Raw genomic sequence first — 14866 nt, 5'->3', positions numbered from 1 at the left:
CTCCCCTAAACCAAAGTGGGAATCTGTCACTAAGAAAGATGAGGGAAATGGATTTGGGGTAGGAATTAGCAGTCTCTGCCTTAGTTCTGAAATCAAATTCTTATCCCTTCCTGAAAAGAACTGCAGATCTGAATCGGAGAAACAGCAGTCACAGAACCTTACCTGGAGTCGGAGCACTCTCTGGGCATCACTCACACAGGGGACCTCGCATCTCAGGACTTTAAAACCCTTTAAATGACAGCCTCTGGCAAGATTCTAAGCTTAAATTTCCTTTTCAGTTTACTGTGTTCTCTTTTACTTTTTTTTTTTTTTTAAACCAGATGAATCCTTTTTATTTTTCCCCTCCCACATTGACATCATTCCTACCATCTCTTAAGTTACATAACGCAGAGAAGAGCAGGGTGAGGAATGAGGATGTTCTTGGATGTAGCATCAGCTTTTCTATTCATTCCATTTTATGATGGTTTACAAGGCTCTCAATCTCTCCATTTGACCAAGAACAGTAACATTCTTGGAGGTCTAGGGACTGAAGGGTCATGATGTTACTGGTAAAATTGTGGGTTCATGCTGTACTCCTTCCCTGTAAGATGAGCCCCAAAATAAAGCACTGCTGGCACTATTCACTGTGGTTAAAACTGCAAGTTTTCTTGCTTTAGAATCAGGCTGAGAATGCTAGTTTTTGTTCGAAGCACCAGGAATTGTAGTTTCAATAATTCAGTTCCATGCAGCCTTGGCATAAGAAGCAAGCCCATTCCTAAAGGATGAAAAATATCCCAAAGCCTGGGGCTACAGCATTTGTCTGCTGTGATATTTTGGTGAAGGGCTACATTTTAACGTCTTTTGTCCAGATGTCATGTCAGTCATTTTGAGGCAAACTGGTCTCTTAGGCACATATACCTGCAGGCTGCTTTTGTTTGAAATACTCTGCCTCTTATTGGGTGGTGCTTGTGGCTACTTCTGCCCATGAGTTGTAAGTGCTGACTGGCCAGGTTCAAGATGGCGACTGCTCCATCCATCCTGGGGTGAGGAGATCCACCTGGATTTGGGGTTCCAGCCAACACGTGATGGACATGGTTAATCTTTGCTCTTTTAAGCCACTGAGACTTGTGGGGTTGTTCATCCGCACAGTGAAATCTAGCCTCAGCTGTGTCGGACTCTTTGTGAATGCATGAACTATACAGCCCACCAGGCTCCTCTGTCCATGGGATTTTCCAGGCAAGAATCCTGAAACAAGTTGCCATTTCCTTCTCTGGGGGATCTTCTGGACCCAGTTGAACCTGTGTTTCTCAGGTCTCCTGAATTGGCAGGCAGATTCTTTACCCCTGTGCCACCTGGGAGGCTCCTAAGAGACAACAGCACTATGTAAATGTCAGCCAGTTAGTCTGTCTGTGAGAACTACACTGAACTTTGTAACACAGATGATCCCATGGTCAAGCCATTCCTCACATCCCACATGTAATTGGAGGAGCACTGGCATAAAGTCAGAAGGTTTGAATCCTTCTACATTTAGAAGTGTCAATGAAAAATTAATCAGTCTATCTAAGAAAGAATTGAAAAATTTTATTCAAGTCAAATTTGAGGGTTAAAACCCAGAAAGAGCATCTCAGAAGACTCTGAGAACTGTTCCACCTGTTCAGTTCAGTCACTCAGTCCTATCTGACTCTTTGTGATCCCATGGACTGTAGCACACCTGACTTCCCAGTCCATCACCAGGCACAGTTATATAAGTGTTTTGAAACAGAGTGTTATACATCAAATGATGTATTTTTTTAAAATTGGAGTATAATTTCTTTACAATCTGAAGCTCCAATATTTTGGCCACTTGATGGGAGGAAGTGACTCATTGGAAAAGACCCTGATGGTGGGAAAGGCTGAAGGCAAGAGGAGAAGGGGACGTCAGAGGGTGAGATGGTTGTGTGGCATCACTGACTTAATGGACATGAGTTTGAGCAAGCTCAAGGAGATGGTGAAGGAGAGGGAAGCCTGGCGTGCTGCAGTGCATGGGGCCATAAAGAGTTGGACATGACTGAACTGCTGTACAACAAAATGAATCAGCTATACATATGCATATATCCCTTCCCTTTGAACTTCCCTCCCACCCACCCCCGTCCCACCTCTGTAGGTCATCGCAGAGCACTGAGCTGAGCTCCCCGTGTTGTGGAGCAGCTTCCCACTAGCTGTCTGTTTCACACATGGTAATGTGTATACGGCCTGCCCAGGATGGGCTTCCCAAGTGGCTCAGTGGTAAAAAAACCACCTGCCAATGCTGGAGACGCAGGAGATGCGAGTTCAATCCTTCGGTCAGGCAGATCCTCTGGAGGAGTGAACGGCAATCCACTCTAGTATTCTTGCCTGTAAAATCTCGTGGACAGAGGAACCTGGCGGGCTTCAGTTGATAGGGTCACGGAGAGTCGGACACAACTGAGCGACTGAGCACAGGCGTGAGTGTGTATGTTAGCATGTCAGTGCTACTCTCCCAATTCGTCCCGCCATCCACTTCCCCCACTGTGTCTACATGTCTGCTCTGTACATCTGTATCTCTCTTCCTGCCCTGCAGATAGGCTCATCCGTATCATTTTTCTAGATTCCGCATATATGCGTGAATGGGTGCCGCGCTAAGTTGCTTCAGCCGTGTCCAACTCTTTGCGACCCTATGGACCATAGCCTATCAGGCTCCTCTGTCCATGGGATTCTCCAGGCAAGAATATTGGAGTGGTATCAAATGACATATCATTGACAGTTTACATAATCCAGATCTAAGCACCATTGTGGTGGGCCGTGTGACCCCTTTACAAAATCAAGAAGGAATGTTATCTTTTGAGGAGTTGTCTTGTTGATGCCAGGAGAATGTTGCTGTTTATGGTTGAGCAGTTTTCCTGCCGATGGGGGAGGTCTGGTGGGTGCATAATGCAGACACACTATGCGCAGAGCAGGGAGAGAGGAGGCCTGAGGGTAGAGAGCTTTTGTGTTTAAATTTTCCTTGTCTTGCCATAAGATATGAATTTTATTTCACCCAGATCATGTGCTGACCAGGGACAAGCCCCTTGGTCCCTCTGATTTCAAACAGGTTTTGTTTATTATATGGGGATTGTATTAGCAAGGGTTGTCTCTCTCTCTTTCTTTTTTTTTTTGCCATGCTTCACAGCATGCGGGATCTTCATTCCCTGATCAGGGATCGAATCTGTGTGCCCTGCAGTGGAAGCACAGAGTCTTAACCACTGAACCATGAGGGAAGTCCCTAACCAGGGCTCTCCAGAGAAACAGCACCAACAGGAGATAGATAGATAGATAGAGTTATAGAAAGAGATTTGTTAGGAAGGCTTGGCTCATGCTATTATGGAGGCTGAGAACTCCTGTTATCTGTCGTCTACAAGCTAGAGGCCCAGGAAAGCCCCTGGTACATACAGTTGGAGTCCAAGTCCAAAGGCCTGGAACCAGAGGAGTCAGTGGTATAAGTCCTGGTCAGAGAATAAAGGTCTGACAACCAGCACTACTGAGATCTGAGGGCAGGAGATATTCTAGAGAGAGCAAATCGTGCAGGCCCACATCCCAGTTGCTTTGGTGTGAAGACTGGCAATCTTTTTTATTCAGTCTACTGATTCAAACACTAATCTCTTCCAGAAACACCCTCACAGTACAAACCCAGAGATAAAGTTTCACCAGCTATCTGGACTCCCCTTCGCCCTGTCAGTGAACATGTAAAATTCACCAGCACAGGGGTTTCCACATCCTCCTCAAGAGATTATTTTGTAGAAGAGTAAAATAAAATGCAATGTTTGATAGGAAAACATTTTGCACACTTTATGCATTGCGTTTAGCACTCCAAATCTTGGACTCAGGGTGGCATTTGTCCTAGTTTTCATTTTCTCTCATTCTCCATGCCACTTTCCTAATTTCCTACCCACAAAAATGCCTTTTCCACACCCTGTGCGGGCGGGGAGTCATCTTCCAGGGGTCTTTTAAGCATCACACATGCCATCTAGGCACATCAGCACATTTTAGACCAGCTAGCATGGCATCTCTCCAAGTGGGTAGAAGACCTAGAATTCATTTCAGAAGAAATGCAGGATGATAACTTGAACAATGGGCTTCTTTTTTTGGTTATATTTCTTCTGAAGAGCTGGGCTTGGTGTGTCATCCAGCTGTATGTCTCATTTATCTTGCAGGAAAAAGTGTCAAGCAGAAAATTAAAAATACTTCTGCTTCAGTTTTCAAGGCTATATATCACCAAGACTGAACTAAACAAAACCCTTTTGTTTTTGAGAAGCTTGTTTATGGGGGGGGGGGCGGGTATGGTCTATTGGAACCCTTTCTCTTTGGAAACTCAGTATCATAATCTTGACTCAAACATCCAATTTGCAGTTAATTTGCTTGGCTACCCCTTGCCCTATGTGAGCTGCAGGCAGGAGATTCACTTCTCCAAAAATGCATACCCTCTAATATTTCAAAGTGCTCATTTAAGCAGTAACCATGGTGTACATTTAAAACTGCAAAGTAGGTTACAAATATTTTCTTGGGGGAGGGGGAAGACTCAACATGAAAAGTCAACATGCTCACAGAGTTTCTGAAAATCTAGGTCAGTGATCATAACTGTAACTAATTCTTTGGTAAATTCTTAATTGCCTTATAAGAGGATACATTTGTGATGTTTTAGTTTTTCTTTTTCCAGATCCTTTGACTTTTATTGTCTGAATATGGCCACTGAACTGTTACCTGTTTGCTGTAGTGTTTTCACAGTCTTAAAAAGTCAGATGCATTCTACTGTAACTGATTTTTATGTTGTTAAAAAAATTGAAGTATAGTTGATTTACTTCATAAATAACGTGTTAATTTCTGCTGTACAGCAGAGTGACTGTAACTGATTTGTGAATAGGTGTCATCACTCCCGTCAGAGAGAGCAGTCCATATAGCTTCCAGGACCCAGTGAATCACAAGAAAACACATTTCCACCGAATCTTGGTCAAATACTTCCAAAGGCAAACTGATTTCTGGAGAGTGTATCAGGAGCTGCCCTGGCACTTGAAGATGAGCGGCTGCTGGGAGGATCTGAGCAGCTTTCTCTCAAGTCCCAGGTGAGTCTCGTTGTTTTGATGTTACATTTGGCAGATTTCACTCTTCCTTTTGCTAAGCCCTACACTAAGGTACGGAGAAGGCAATGGCAACCCACTCCAGTACTCTTGCCTGGAAAACCCCATGGGCAGAGGAGCCTGGTAGGCTGCAGTCCATGGGGTTGCGAAGAGTCGGACATGACTGAGCTACTTCACTTTCACTTTTCACTCTCATGCATTGGAGAAGGAAATGGCAACCCACTCTAGTACTCTTTTTTTTTTTTACTTTATTTTACTTTACAATACTGTATTGGTTTTGCCATACATTGACATGAATCCATCATGGGTGTACATGAATCCCAGGGACGGGGGAGCCTGGTGGGCTGCCATCTATGGGGTCGCACAGAGTTGGACACAACTGAAGTGACTAAGCAGCAGCAGCAGCACTAAGGTACCATGATGCCCTTGAGCAAGACACATCCATTCACATATATTCATTCAACACCAGTTCATTCATTCGGATGGGACCATCATTTGACCGACTTCTATGGCCTATGGATCCCTGGGGTTGCCCCATCTGGCTCTGCAGAGGATTCTTTTCCTCTCTCAACTCCCCTGGATTCCCCTCAAAGTTAGGAGGCTTCCGAGGAGAGGAGGACCTGGAGTTGAGCAAGGATGAAGCCTAGACCGTGCTCTCCTGCTGGGCCCTCCTGCCTCCTTCCCTTGTTTCTTTCCTTCTCTTCCCCTCCACCCCACTTCCTTCCCTCCCTCCCCTTTCTCCTTGTCATTCATTCAGCAGACATCTCTCACTGACCCCTGCTGTCTCCCAGACTGTTCCAGGCCCTGGGAATTCAGGAGTGAAGGAGCTATGGCTCTCCTTCTAGAAGGGAAGGTATGGAGCCAGAGAATTGCTATCCATGGTGGGAAAGGCTTCACACAGACCTAGGTGAGCTCAGAAGAGGGAGGGGCTGGCTCTGCTGGCAGATTCAGGGAGCCTGGCCTGAGGAGGGGCCAGAGGACCGGCATTGGCTTCAGCTGGTAAATAGTGATAGGCTCATGTTTATCTGGTGACCTACTAAAGTCTTATTAGCGAAGAAGTTTACAGAGAGGCTAATGGGATGTGGTAAACAGAATAGCTGCCTTCAAGGCATGAAATACTAAAACAACTTCCACTAATACGTTGTGTTACAAGTATCACCGACTTTATAACAAAGACCCAAAGCCCGAGCTTCTGGACAAGGCTGCACCTCATCCACTACTGGAATGTATTATCAGAAATGGGATATGATGCTACTGAAGCCTACTTGCTCACAGCGGCCAAGATCAAAGCAGATCAGTGCCAGAAAATGAAGAAGAGATGTACGCTCTCAGGTACAGTGAGTACCAATGTCTCCATGGTCCGTTCTGCTGGGCTATAGTGTGGCCCAGGGTTACTGTTCTGTTTTCACACATCATCCTGATCAATTCACCAGACCTCGGAGCCTTCTCCTCACCACTTAAACCCCCAGTTCTGAAGATAGGCAGCGTTAGTATGAAATTTGAAATGGCTCCTTTTTGTCATCTTGTGATGGCTGTTTCTCCAAGCACTAGTCGTATTCTCTCTACTTTCTCATGGCTTCAGCCACACCCCTGACGCCTTCCTTTTTTATCTGTGTTTGGAGTTTTGACCTTTTGTAGTATCAGGGTCCATGCCCCATTTCCCGAGAGCTGCTAATAATTTTGTTGCTTGACCAACGGCTTTCCTGAATGACCTGCAAATTAAAGAGATGCAAAGCCTAAATTGTTTCAGATTGACCTGCCTCAAGCTTGCCCTTTATTCTATAGTCCCTCTGTCTACTGATGTTACCACTAATCCCTCCATCTCTCAGTGCTAGAAACATGCAGTTGCTGTCAAGTATGGCCTCAGTCCACACTGGGACAGTTCTTCTTTGACTTTCTGTCTATTGACTTGGGTTTAGACAACACTTTGGTTAATTTTCTTCTTTTTTTATTTTGCTCTCTGCAGTAGGCTGCTCTTGTCTCTCTCTCTCTCTCTCACTCTTTCTCATCCTTTATTTCCTGGCTTATTAAACAGTAATAACCTTCATTCATCCTTTCGGCAAACAGTAACTGTGTGCCTTCCCTGGGACATGGACTCACAGGGCACTGCTGACAGCAGCGAACAAGGCAAACTAGTTCAAAATGAGTTCAAAAGAACTAATCCCTGCTCTAAAAAAACCCCGTGGGGTGTAGCATCTAGTGATCATAAGAACAAATTTTGAGCATTTCTCATATGCCAGGCTATAAGTTTAATATATTGTATGTATTATTTTAATTCTTATAAGACCTTTATAATACTATTAATATTTTTCTTGAAGTTAAGGGAACTGAGCCTTAGAAAGGGTGAGATAGGTCTCAGATAGCTAGGAATGGATTGGGGAGTTGCGTGCATGCCTGCTAAATCGCTTCAGCCATGTCTGACTCTGTGTGACCCCATGGACTGTAGCCTGCCAGGCTCCTCAGTGGGTGGGATTCTCCAGGCAAGAATACTGGAGTGGGTTGCCACACCCTCCTCTAGGGAATCTTCTCAACCCAAGGATCAAACCTGCGGCTCCTGCATTGCAGGTGGAATCCTTACCCCTGAGCACCAGGATTGGGGCCATACTCTTATCCTTTTTTGTCCTTAGACATCCAGATTTTATCCTTATGACCATGTATGATTTATATAATTTTGAAATTTGTCTGATCCACTCATCCTCCATGTGGAAGGTAAATAAGCTACTTATACTTTTGACCCCGACCTGCCTCTGGTAGGTTCCTTACAAAGTGAGAGTTTTCTAAGAGTGCACAGTGGTTTTAATTTGATTGGGAGCGGAAGACATCTCTCCTGCCTCCACCAGGCTGTCGGTCCATTAAGGAGCGCCAGGACGGCTTCTTCGTTATTCCTCCCTTTCGCGTGGTTTGGCTCCCCCTGCTGGCTTCGACGAGAACAAGACACCTGATTTCTTGGGTTGGTGGAACGATGTGCAGTCCTGAGTTTGGGACTCGCTTCTTGGCTGATGCTTCCTGGTCCCGCTACCCCGCGGCGCTGGCTGGGAAAGCTGCATCTCTGATTGATAGGCTGGAAGAGAGGTCTTTGACTCAAAAAGACAACTTTTATAGTCAGGTCAGTTTTTATAGGTTCTCTTCGACATGATGGACAGGGAGGCCTGGCGTGCTGCGATTCATGGGGTCGCAAAGAGTCGGACACGACTGAGCAACTGAACTGAACTGAACTTCGACATGATACTTTCGGTTTTGGCTGGAGTCCTGAGTCACATTAAAGTAAAGAAAACCCGTTTCTGGCTGCCGTCACATTTTTGGACAGAGCCAAAGGCGAGAAGACACGGCAGAAGGATGAGTCCCAGCCTGGCTCCGTCTTGCCCACTAGATGGCTGGATGCCCTCCAGGTGGTGGCTGGGGTAGGGTGAGGAGAGTCATCATGTTTTTAAATTTAAGGGGCGGGTTTTAGGGCAAAGGGTAAATGCATTACATTACTGGATCTTGTCAGAAGTTTGTAGTAAATGGGAGAACATCAGCTTTTCAAGACTAATGTGTGAAGCTTTGCCCTTGATACCTTCAGAATCTCTAAATATTTTGTGGGCCAAAATAGCTCTACAGAAAAATTTAAAGTATAAAGGATACAATTTGCTATGGCCATAGAAAATATGAAATATCTAAGAATAAATTCAATAAGAAATCTGCAAATCTTTATTTTTATAAAAAAGCTTCAGAATTACAGAAAATAAGATTTCAGTCTGTAGGGAGCTATACCATATTCTAGGATAGGACAACTCAGTGTTATAAAGCTATCATCAATTCTTCCTCAATTGATTTATAGGCAGAAGATGTGTGAGTGTGTGCACGCTCAGTCATGTCCGACTCTTTGCGACCCTGTGGACTGTAGCCCACCAAGCTCCTCTATCCTTGGGATTTTCCAGGCAAGAATACTGGAATGGCCATTTCCTCCTCCAGGGGATCTTCCTGACTCAGGCAGCGGGATGAAGTCATTTCTGAATTTTTAAAATGATTCCACAGTTTTTGGAGAAAAAATATACAAGAATAAGAGCTTAAAATAATGAGGGCAATTTGAATGTCAAGTTATTTAAACATATTATGAAGCAATAATAGTTTTTAAAATACTACTGGGAGCAAAATTAGCTCAGTGGAACAAAATAGAAAGCTCAGATTCAGTTGCAGATGTAAAAAATATAGTAAATGATTGAAGCTTTTCAAATTAGATGGATTATGGAATAAATAGTTCTGTGATAATGATACACTATTTGGTAAAAAGTTGTTATCTGAAACATTGCACCAAAAAACTCCAGGAGGATTAGAATTAAATATAAGAAAGTGAGGTTTTATATTAAGAAAACTATACACTATAAGAAAATGTAGATGAGTCTAAGCAAGAAAGCAAAAGGGTAACTCATGAAAGAGAAGATAATTGATAAATCTGCCAACATAAACACATGAAGTTTCTATGTGTAAAATAACACAAATCAACTCTGAGAAAAGCAGAAACACAACTACAGGTGCTAACTGGGAAAAATATTTGTAACATATACAACAGGCAGAGGATTAATGTTTCTAATATGTAAAAATGCTTTTAAAATCAATAAGAAAATAATGAACACTTCAATAAAAATACGGAAAATCATGAACAGGTCATCCAAAGAATGTTTTCAGTCCTTGTCTGACTTGACTTGTTAGCATCAGTGGACACTTTTGACCTGGCCCTCCTCTAGTAAACATTCTGGTCTTGGTTTTATTGGTAATATATCCCCTGGTTCATCTTCCATCTCTCTGGCTGCCGCTTTTCTATTTCTTTTGTTAGTTCCTCCTCTTCTTCCTGGCTCCCAACTGTTAGAATTCCTTAAAGCTCTTTTCCTCTCATCGTTGTTTTCACCAGAGGAATATTATCTGTGTCCATGGCTTTCGTGATTGTTCATATGCATGTGAGTCACAGATTTACTTGCCCAGCTACGCTTATCCTCTGATTCCCAAATCCATCTATCTAGCTACCTACTTAATTCCACTTGCTGATGCCTTCAAAGCTCCTCAAACCCAACACATCTAAAACTGAACTCATGAACGTCTCTCCAAAACAGGATGTGTTCCAGGGGCTGTCTCTCAATTTGCCACGTTGGAGTAATCCTTGATACTTACCTCTCCTTTTCCTCTCCCCACATGCATTTTATTACTGAGTCCTGGCGTTTTTTATTCCTAAATGTTTCTCAAACATGTCCACCTCTACTACCACTGCCTTTCTCTAAGCTGTCAGGAATCCTGCTCACAATTGTGATTCGAATATGCATTTAAGTTTCCTTTCATGGCTTGACATTTCATTTCTTTTTAATGCTGAATAATATTCCAGGGTACAAATGTACCACGGTTTACCTGTTCACTTATTGAAGGACAAACATTTGCTATAAACTTTGCATGCAAGTTTTTAAATCAGTTGTGTAAATACCTAGAAACATGATTGCTGGATTGCATGATAAGACTGTGTTTACCTTTGTAAGAAACTGCCAGACTCACTAGCAATGAATGAGTTTCTGCTTTTCTGTATCCTTGCTAGTATTTGGTATGTCAATTTTAAAATTTTAGACATTCTAATAAGTATGTGGTGATACCTTCCATTGTTGTTTTAATTTGCAATTACCTAATGACAATGTTCGGAGAAGGCAATGGCACCCCACTCCAGTACTCTTCCTTGGCAATTCCCATGGACGGAGGAGCCTGGTAGGCTGCAGTCCATGGGGTCACTAGAGTTGGACACGACTGAGCGACTTCACTCTCACTTTTCACTTTCATGCATTGAAGAAGGAAATGGCAACCCACTCCAGTGTTCTTGCCTGGAGAATCCCAGGGATGGGGAAGCCTGGTGGGCTGCCGTCTATGGGGTTGCACAGAGTTGGACACGACTGAAGCAACTTAGCAGCAGCAGCAGCAGCAGCAATGACAATGTTGAACGTCTTTACATGTCTTATTGTTGAGTTTGAGTGTTTTGTATATTTTGGATAGAAATCTTTTATCAGATATATATTTTATTAAAACATATATTTTATCCACAAATATGTGGCTTGTTTTTTCAGTCTCTTAATTGTACTTTTCACAGAGAAGTTTTAAATTTTAATAAAGGCTAACAATGTTTTTTCATGAATTGTGCTTTTGATGTTGTGTTTAAGGTCATCACCAAATCCAAGGTCACATAGCTTTTCTTTAGCATTTCCTTCTAAATGTTTTCTAATATTTCATTTTATATTTAGGTCTGTTATCCATTTTGAGTAATTTTTGGTGAAAAGTGTAATGTCTGTGTCTAGATTAATTTCTTTTTACACATGGATGTTCAAACTTTCCAGCACCATTTGTTGATTAAAGTATCTCTATTGAAATGTTTCTGCTCCTTTGTCAAAAGTTGGTTGGACGTCTATAGAGGATTTTTAATGGGATTGCATTGAATCTATTGGTCAAATATCTTAACAGTGTTGAGTATTCCAATCCATCAACATGGTATATCTGTTTTTCTCTCAGTTGTGTCCGACTCTTTGCAACCCCATGGACTGTAGCCTACCAGGCTCCTCCGTCCATGGGATTTTCCAGGCAAGAGTACTGGAATGGATTGCCATTTCCTTCTCCAGGGGATCTTCCCAACCCAGGGATCGAACCTGGGTCTCCTGCACTGCAGGCAGACGCTTTACTGTCTGAGCCACCAGGGAAGCCCAAATGAAAGTGAAAGTTGCTTAGTCCTGTCCAACTCTTTGTGACTCCATGGACTATACCGTCCAGGGAGTTCTCCAGGCCGGAATACTGGAGTGAGTAGCTTTTTTCCTTCTCCTGGTCATCGTCCCAACCCAGGAATCAAACTGGAGTCTCCTGCATTGCAGGCAGATTCTTTACCAACTGAGCTATTAGGGAAGCTGCATCTATTTATTTAGATTTTCTTTAATATCTTTCGTCAGAATATAGCAGTATTATGCATATATATCATATACATATTTTGTTAGATTTATACCTAAGTACTTCATTTTTGGTGTGCTATTTTGTTTTAAATGTCTAATTCCAGTTGTTCATTGCTGTTTCATAAGAGAGCAATGACTTTTGAATATTAACCTTGTATCCTATAACCTTGCTATAATTGCTTTCTAGTTCCAGAAGTTTTTTTAAATAACAACTAAGTATGGATGTGAGAGTTGGACTGTGAAGAAAGCTGAGTGCTGAAGAATTGATGCTTTTGAACTGTGGTGTTGGAGAAGACTCTTGAGAGTCCCTTGGACTGCAAGGAGATCCAACCAGTCCATTCTAAAGGAGATCAGTCCTGGGTGTTCTTTGGAAGGACTGATGCTAAAGCTAAAACTTCAGTACTTTGGCCACCTCATGCAAAGAGTTGACTCATTGGAAAAGACCCTGATGCTGGGAGGGATTGGGGGCAGGAGGAGAAGGGGACGACAGAGGATGAGGTGGCTGGATGGCATCACCGACTCGATGGATGTGAGTTTGAGTGAACTCCAGAAGTTGGTGATGGACAGGGAGGCCTGGCGTGCTGCGATTCCCGGGGTCGCAAAGAGTTGGACACGACTGAGCGACTGAACTGAACTGACTGAAGTATTAACTTATTTCTTGTTGTTTTCTTTTTTTAAATTGGAGGATAGTTACAATATTGTGTTGGTTTCTGCTATACATCAACAGGAATCAGCCATGAGTATAAATATGTCCCCTCCCTCTTGAATCTCCGTCCCACCTCCCACCCTGTTCCACACCTCTCAGTTGTCACAAAACACCAGGGTTGTGTTTCTTGCGTCATACAGCAAATTCCCACTGGCTGTCTATTTTAATATAGTAATGTATATGTTTCGGGAGCATTTAAGTTTATTTTTTGGGTTTTTCTACATGGATAATCATATCATTTGTAAAGAAAGACTTTTATTTCTTCCTTCCCAACGTGTATATCTTGTATTTCCTTTTCCTGTCTTACTGCACTAGCTGGGACTCTCAGGATGATGTTGAAGTTAGAGGGGTCATGTTAACTTCAGGTCTACAATGAGATCACTCTAGTGAGCCTTGGTCACTATCACCTCTCCCTTGGCCTGTTGTAACAGTCTCCTAAGTGGTCTTCCTACTTCCATTTTTTGTTTTTTATTGGAATATAATTCCTTTACAATGTTGTTAGTCTCTGCAGTGATGAGAATCAGCTATTTATATACTTACATCCCCTCCCCCTCGGACCTCCCAACCCCCGCATCCCTACTTTCACTGTTGTTCCTACAAAATCAATTGTCTTCATAGTCGTCAAGATGAGTTTTTAGGAACGTAAACCAGATCATGTCACATGGCAGATTAAGAAAATTCCACTGGCCTGCTGTTAAACTTATACTAAAATCTAAATACCTCACTTTAGCCTACACTGCCTGGTACAGCCTGGCCCCCACATGCCTGGGTAGCATCATTTTGTATGATTCTTCCCCTGGGCCTCAGGATGCCAGCCTCCTTGGCCTTCTTTCTGTCCTTCAAGTACATTCTGCCTTTGGGCCTTGGCATCAGCTGTTCCCTCTGCCCGGAACGTTCCTCCCACTCACTGTAGTGCCGGTTCTTTCTGGTTCTTTGGACCTCAGCCGCAGGGTCACGTCTCAGGGTGGCCTTCTAGCTGAGCGTTGCACGTGGTCATTCTCTGTTAGCGTGTTTTAATTCTTGGCATAACTATCACAGCTGCCAGAGTTTGCCTTGTTTCCTTTTTTAATCCTGGATCTCTGTTCCCCTCTCCCCTGACTCTCACCCTTTCAGCTGCTGGAATAGCAGCTCCTGGAGAGTAGGGCTCTCCTCTCTCCTGCTCACTGCTGTGTCTCCAGTGCCTGGAATAGCACCAAGCACGATGGAGATGCTGAATAGTCGCTTAGTGGTGGACACCCTCCTTCCCAACCCGAGCTCCTGACGGGAACCTGGACTCAGTAACCCCCTGGAATGTGTGAGAGCCCCACTTGTGGGCAGGGTCTTATCCCTTAGTTGTGTCCATACTACTCTTTTATTTTTTTTTCCTGTTTTAAAAATGGTCTTATTTTAGTGGATGGAGGCAGGTGATTTATAACTTTCTTTTTTATTGACCGTGCTGGGTCCTTGTTGCTGCACGGCTTTGCTCTAGTTTTGGTGAGCAGGGGCCGCGCCCTAGTTGCAGCGTATGCCTCCTCCTTGAGGCGGCTTCTCTTGTTGCAGAGCACAGGCTCTGGAGCACAGGCTCGGTAGTTGTGGCTCCCAGGCTTAGTTGCTCCATGACGTGGGATTTTCCCAGATCAGGGGTCAGACCCATGTCTGCTGCCCTGGCAGGCAGATTCTCTACCCCTGAGCAAGTCGCCGGGGAAGCCCCCACACTGCCCTTTTCTGTCTGCTCTGAGCAGCTACTTCTGGTTCTTAGGGTTCCCCCGTCTCTTAGTTCGACCCCTCAGTTCTCTTACCCACCTCAGGCCACTTTGCTGAGAAGACCACCGCAGACAGGCGTCTTGGACTCTGGCCCTCAGCACTCTTTCTCCCCTGGTCCTGTTTAGTTTTGCTCCCCAGCCCGAGGTACCAGAGCTGTGGTTCAGAGGCTCCTGGAGGCCTCCCAATGCTGAGGCCTACACCCGTGTCTGCTGTGCTTGGTGTTCAGAGCCTGGAATGATGCCTGACATGTTGATGCTCACTTAACATTTATTCTGTGCATGAATGAGGATCCACCAAAAAGTTGGCAGAAAGAAAGCAAGAGGATACCCAAGGTCTGGGTGGCCAACAGTTTGTCCAGAGGAACAGATGAGGAATAAGAATATATT

General features: G+C 43.8%; 1 protein-coding gene across 1 annotated transcript in view; it reads left to right on the top strand.

The window, feature by feature from the left end:
• Positions 1-14866, top strand: part of LOC101123368 (putative tetratricopeptide repeat protein 41) — an 81233-nt gene that overhangs the window by 31141 nt on the left and 35226 nt on the right. Inside the window, 2 exon segments of the mRNA XM_060413138.1 lie at positions 4874-5072; positions 6241-6419. Coding sequence (XP_060269121.1) covers positions 4874-5072; positions 6241-6419 — 378 coding nt within the window.

This window comes from Ovis aries, chromosome 3 (assembly GCF_016772045.2).
Source record: "Ovis aries strain OAR_USU_Benz2616 breed Rambouillet chromosome 3, ARS-UI_Ramb_v3.0, whole genome shotgun sequence".
In the NCBI taxonomy this organism is placed as follows: domain Eukaryota; kingdom Metazoa; phylum Chordata; class Mammalia; order Artiodactyla; family Bovidae; genus Ovis; species Ovis aries.
Note: the sequence above shows the minus strand (reverse complement) of the source record. Positions and strands in the feature narration are given on the sequence as shown.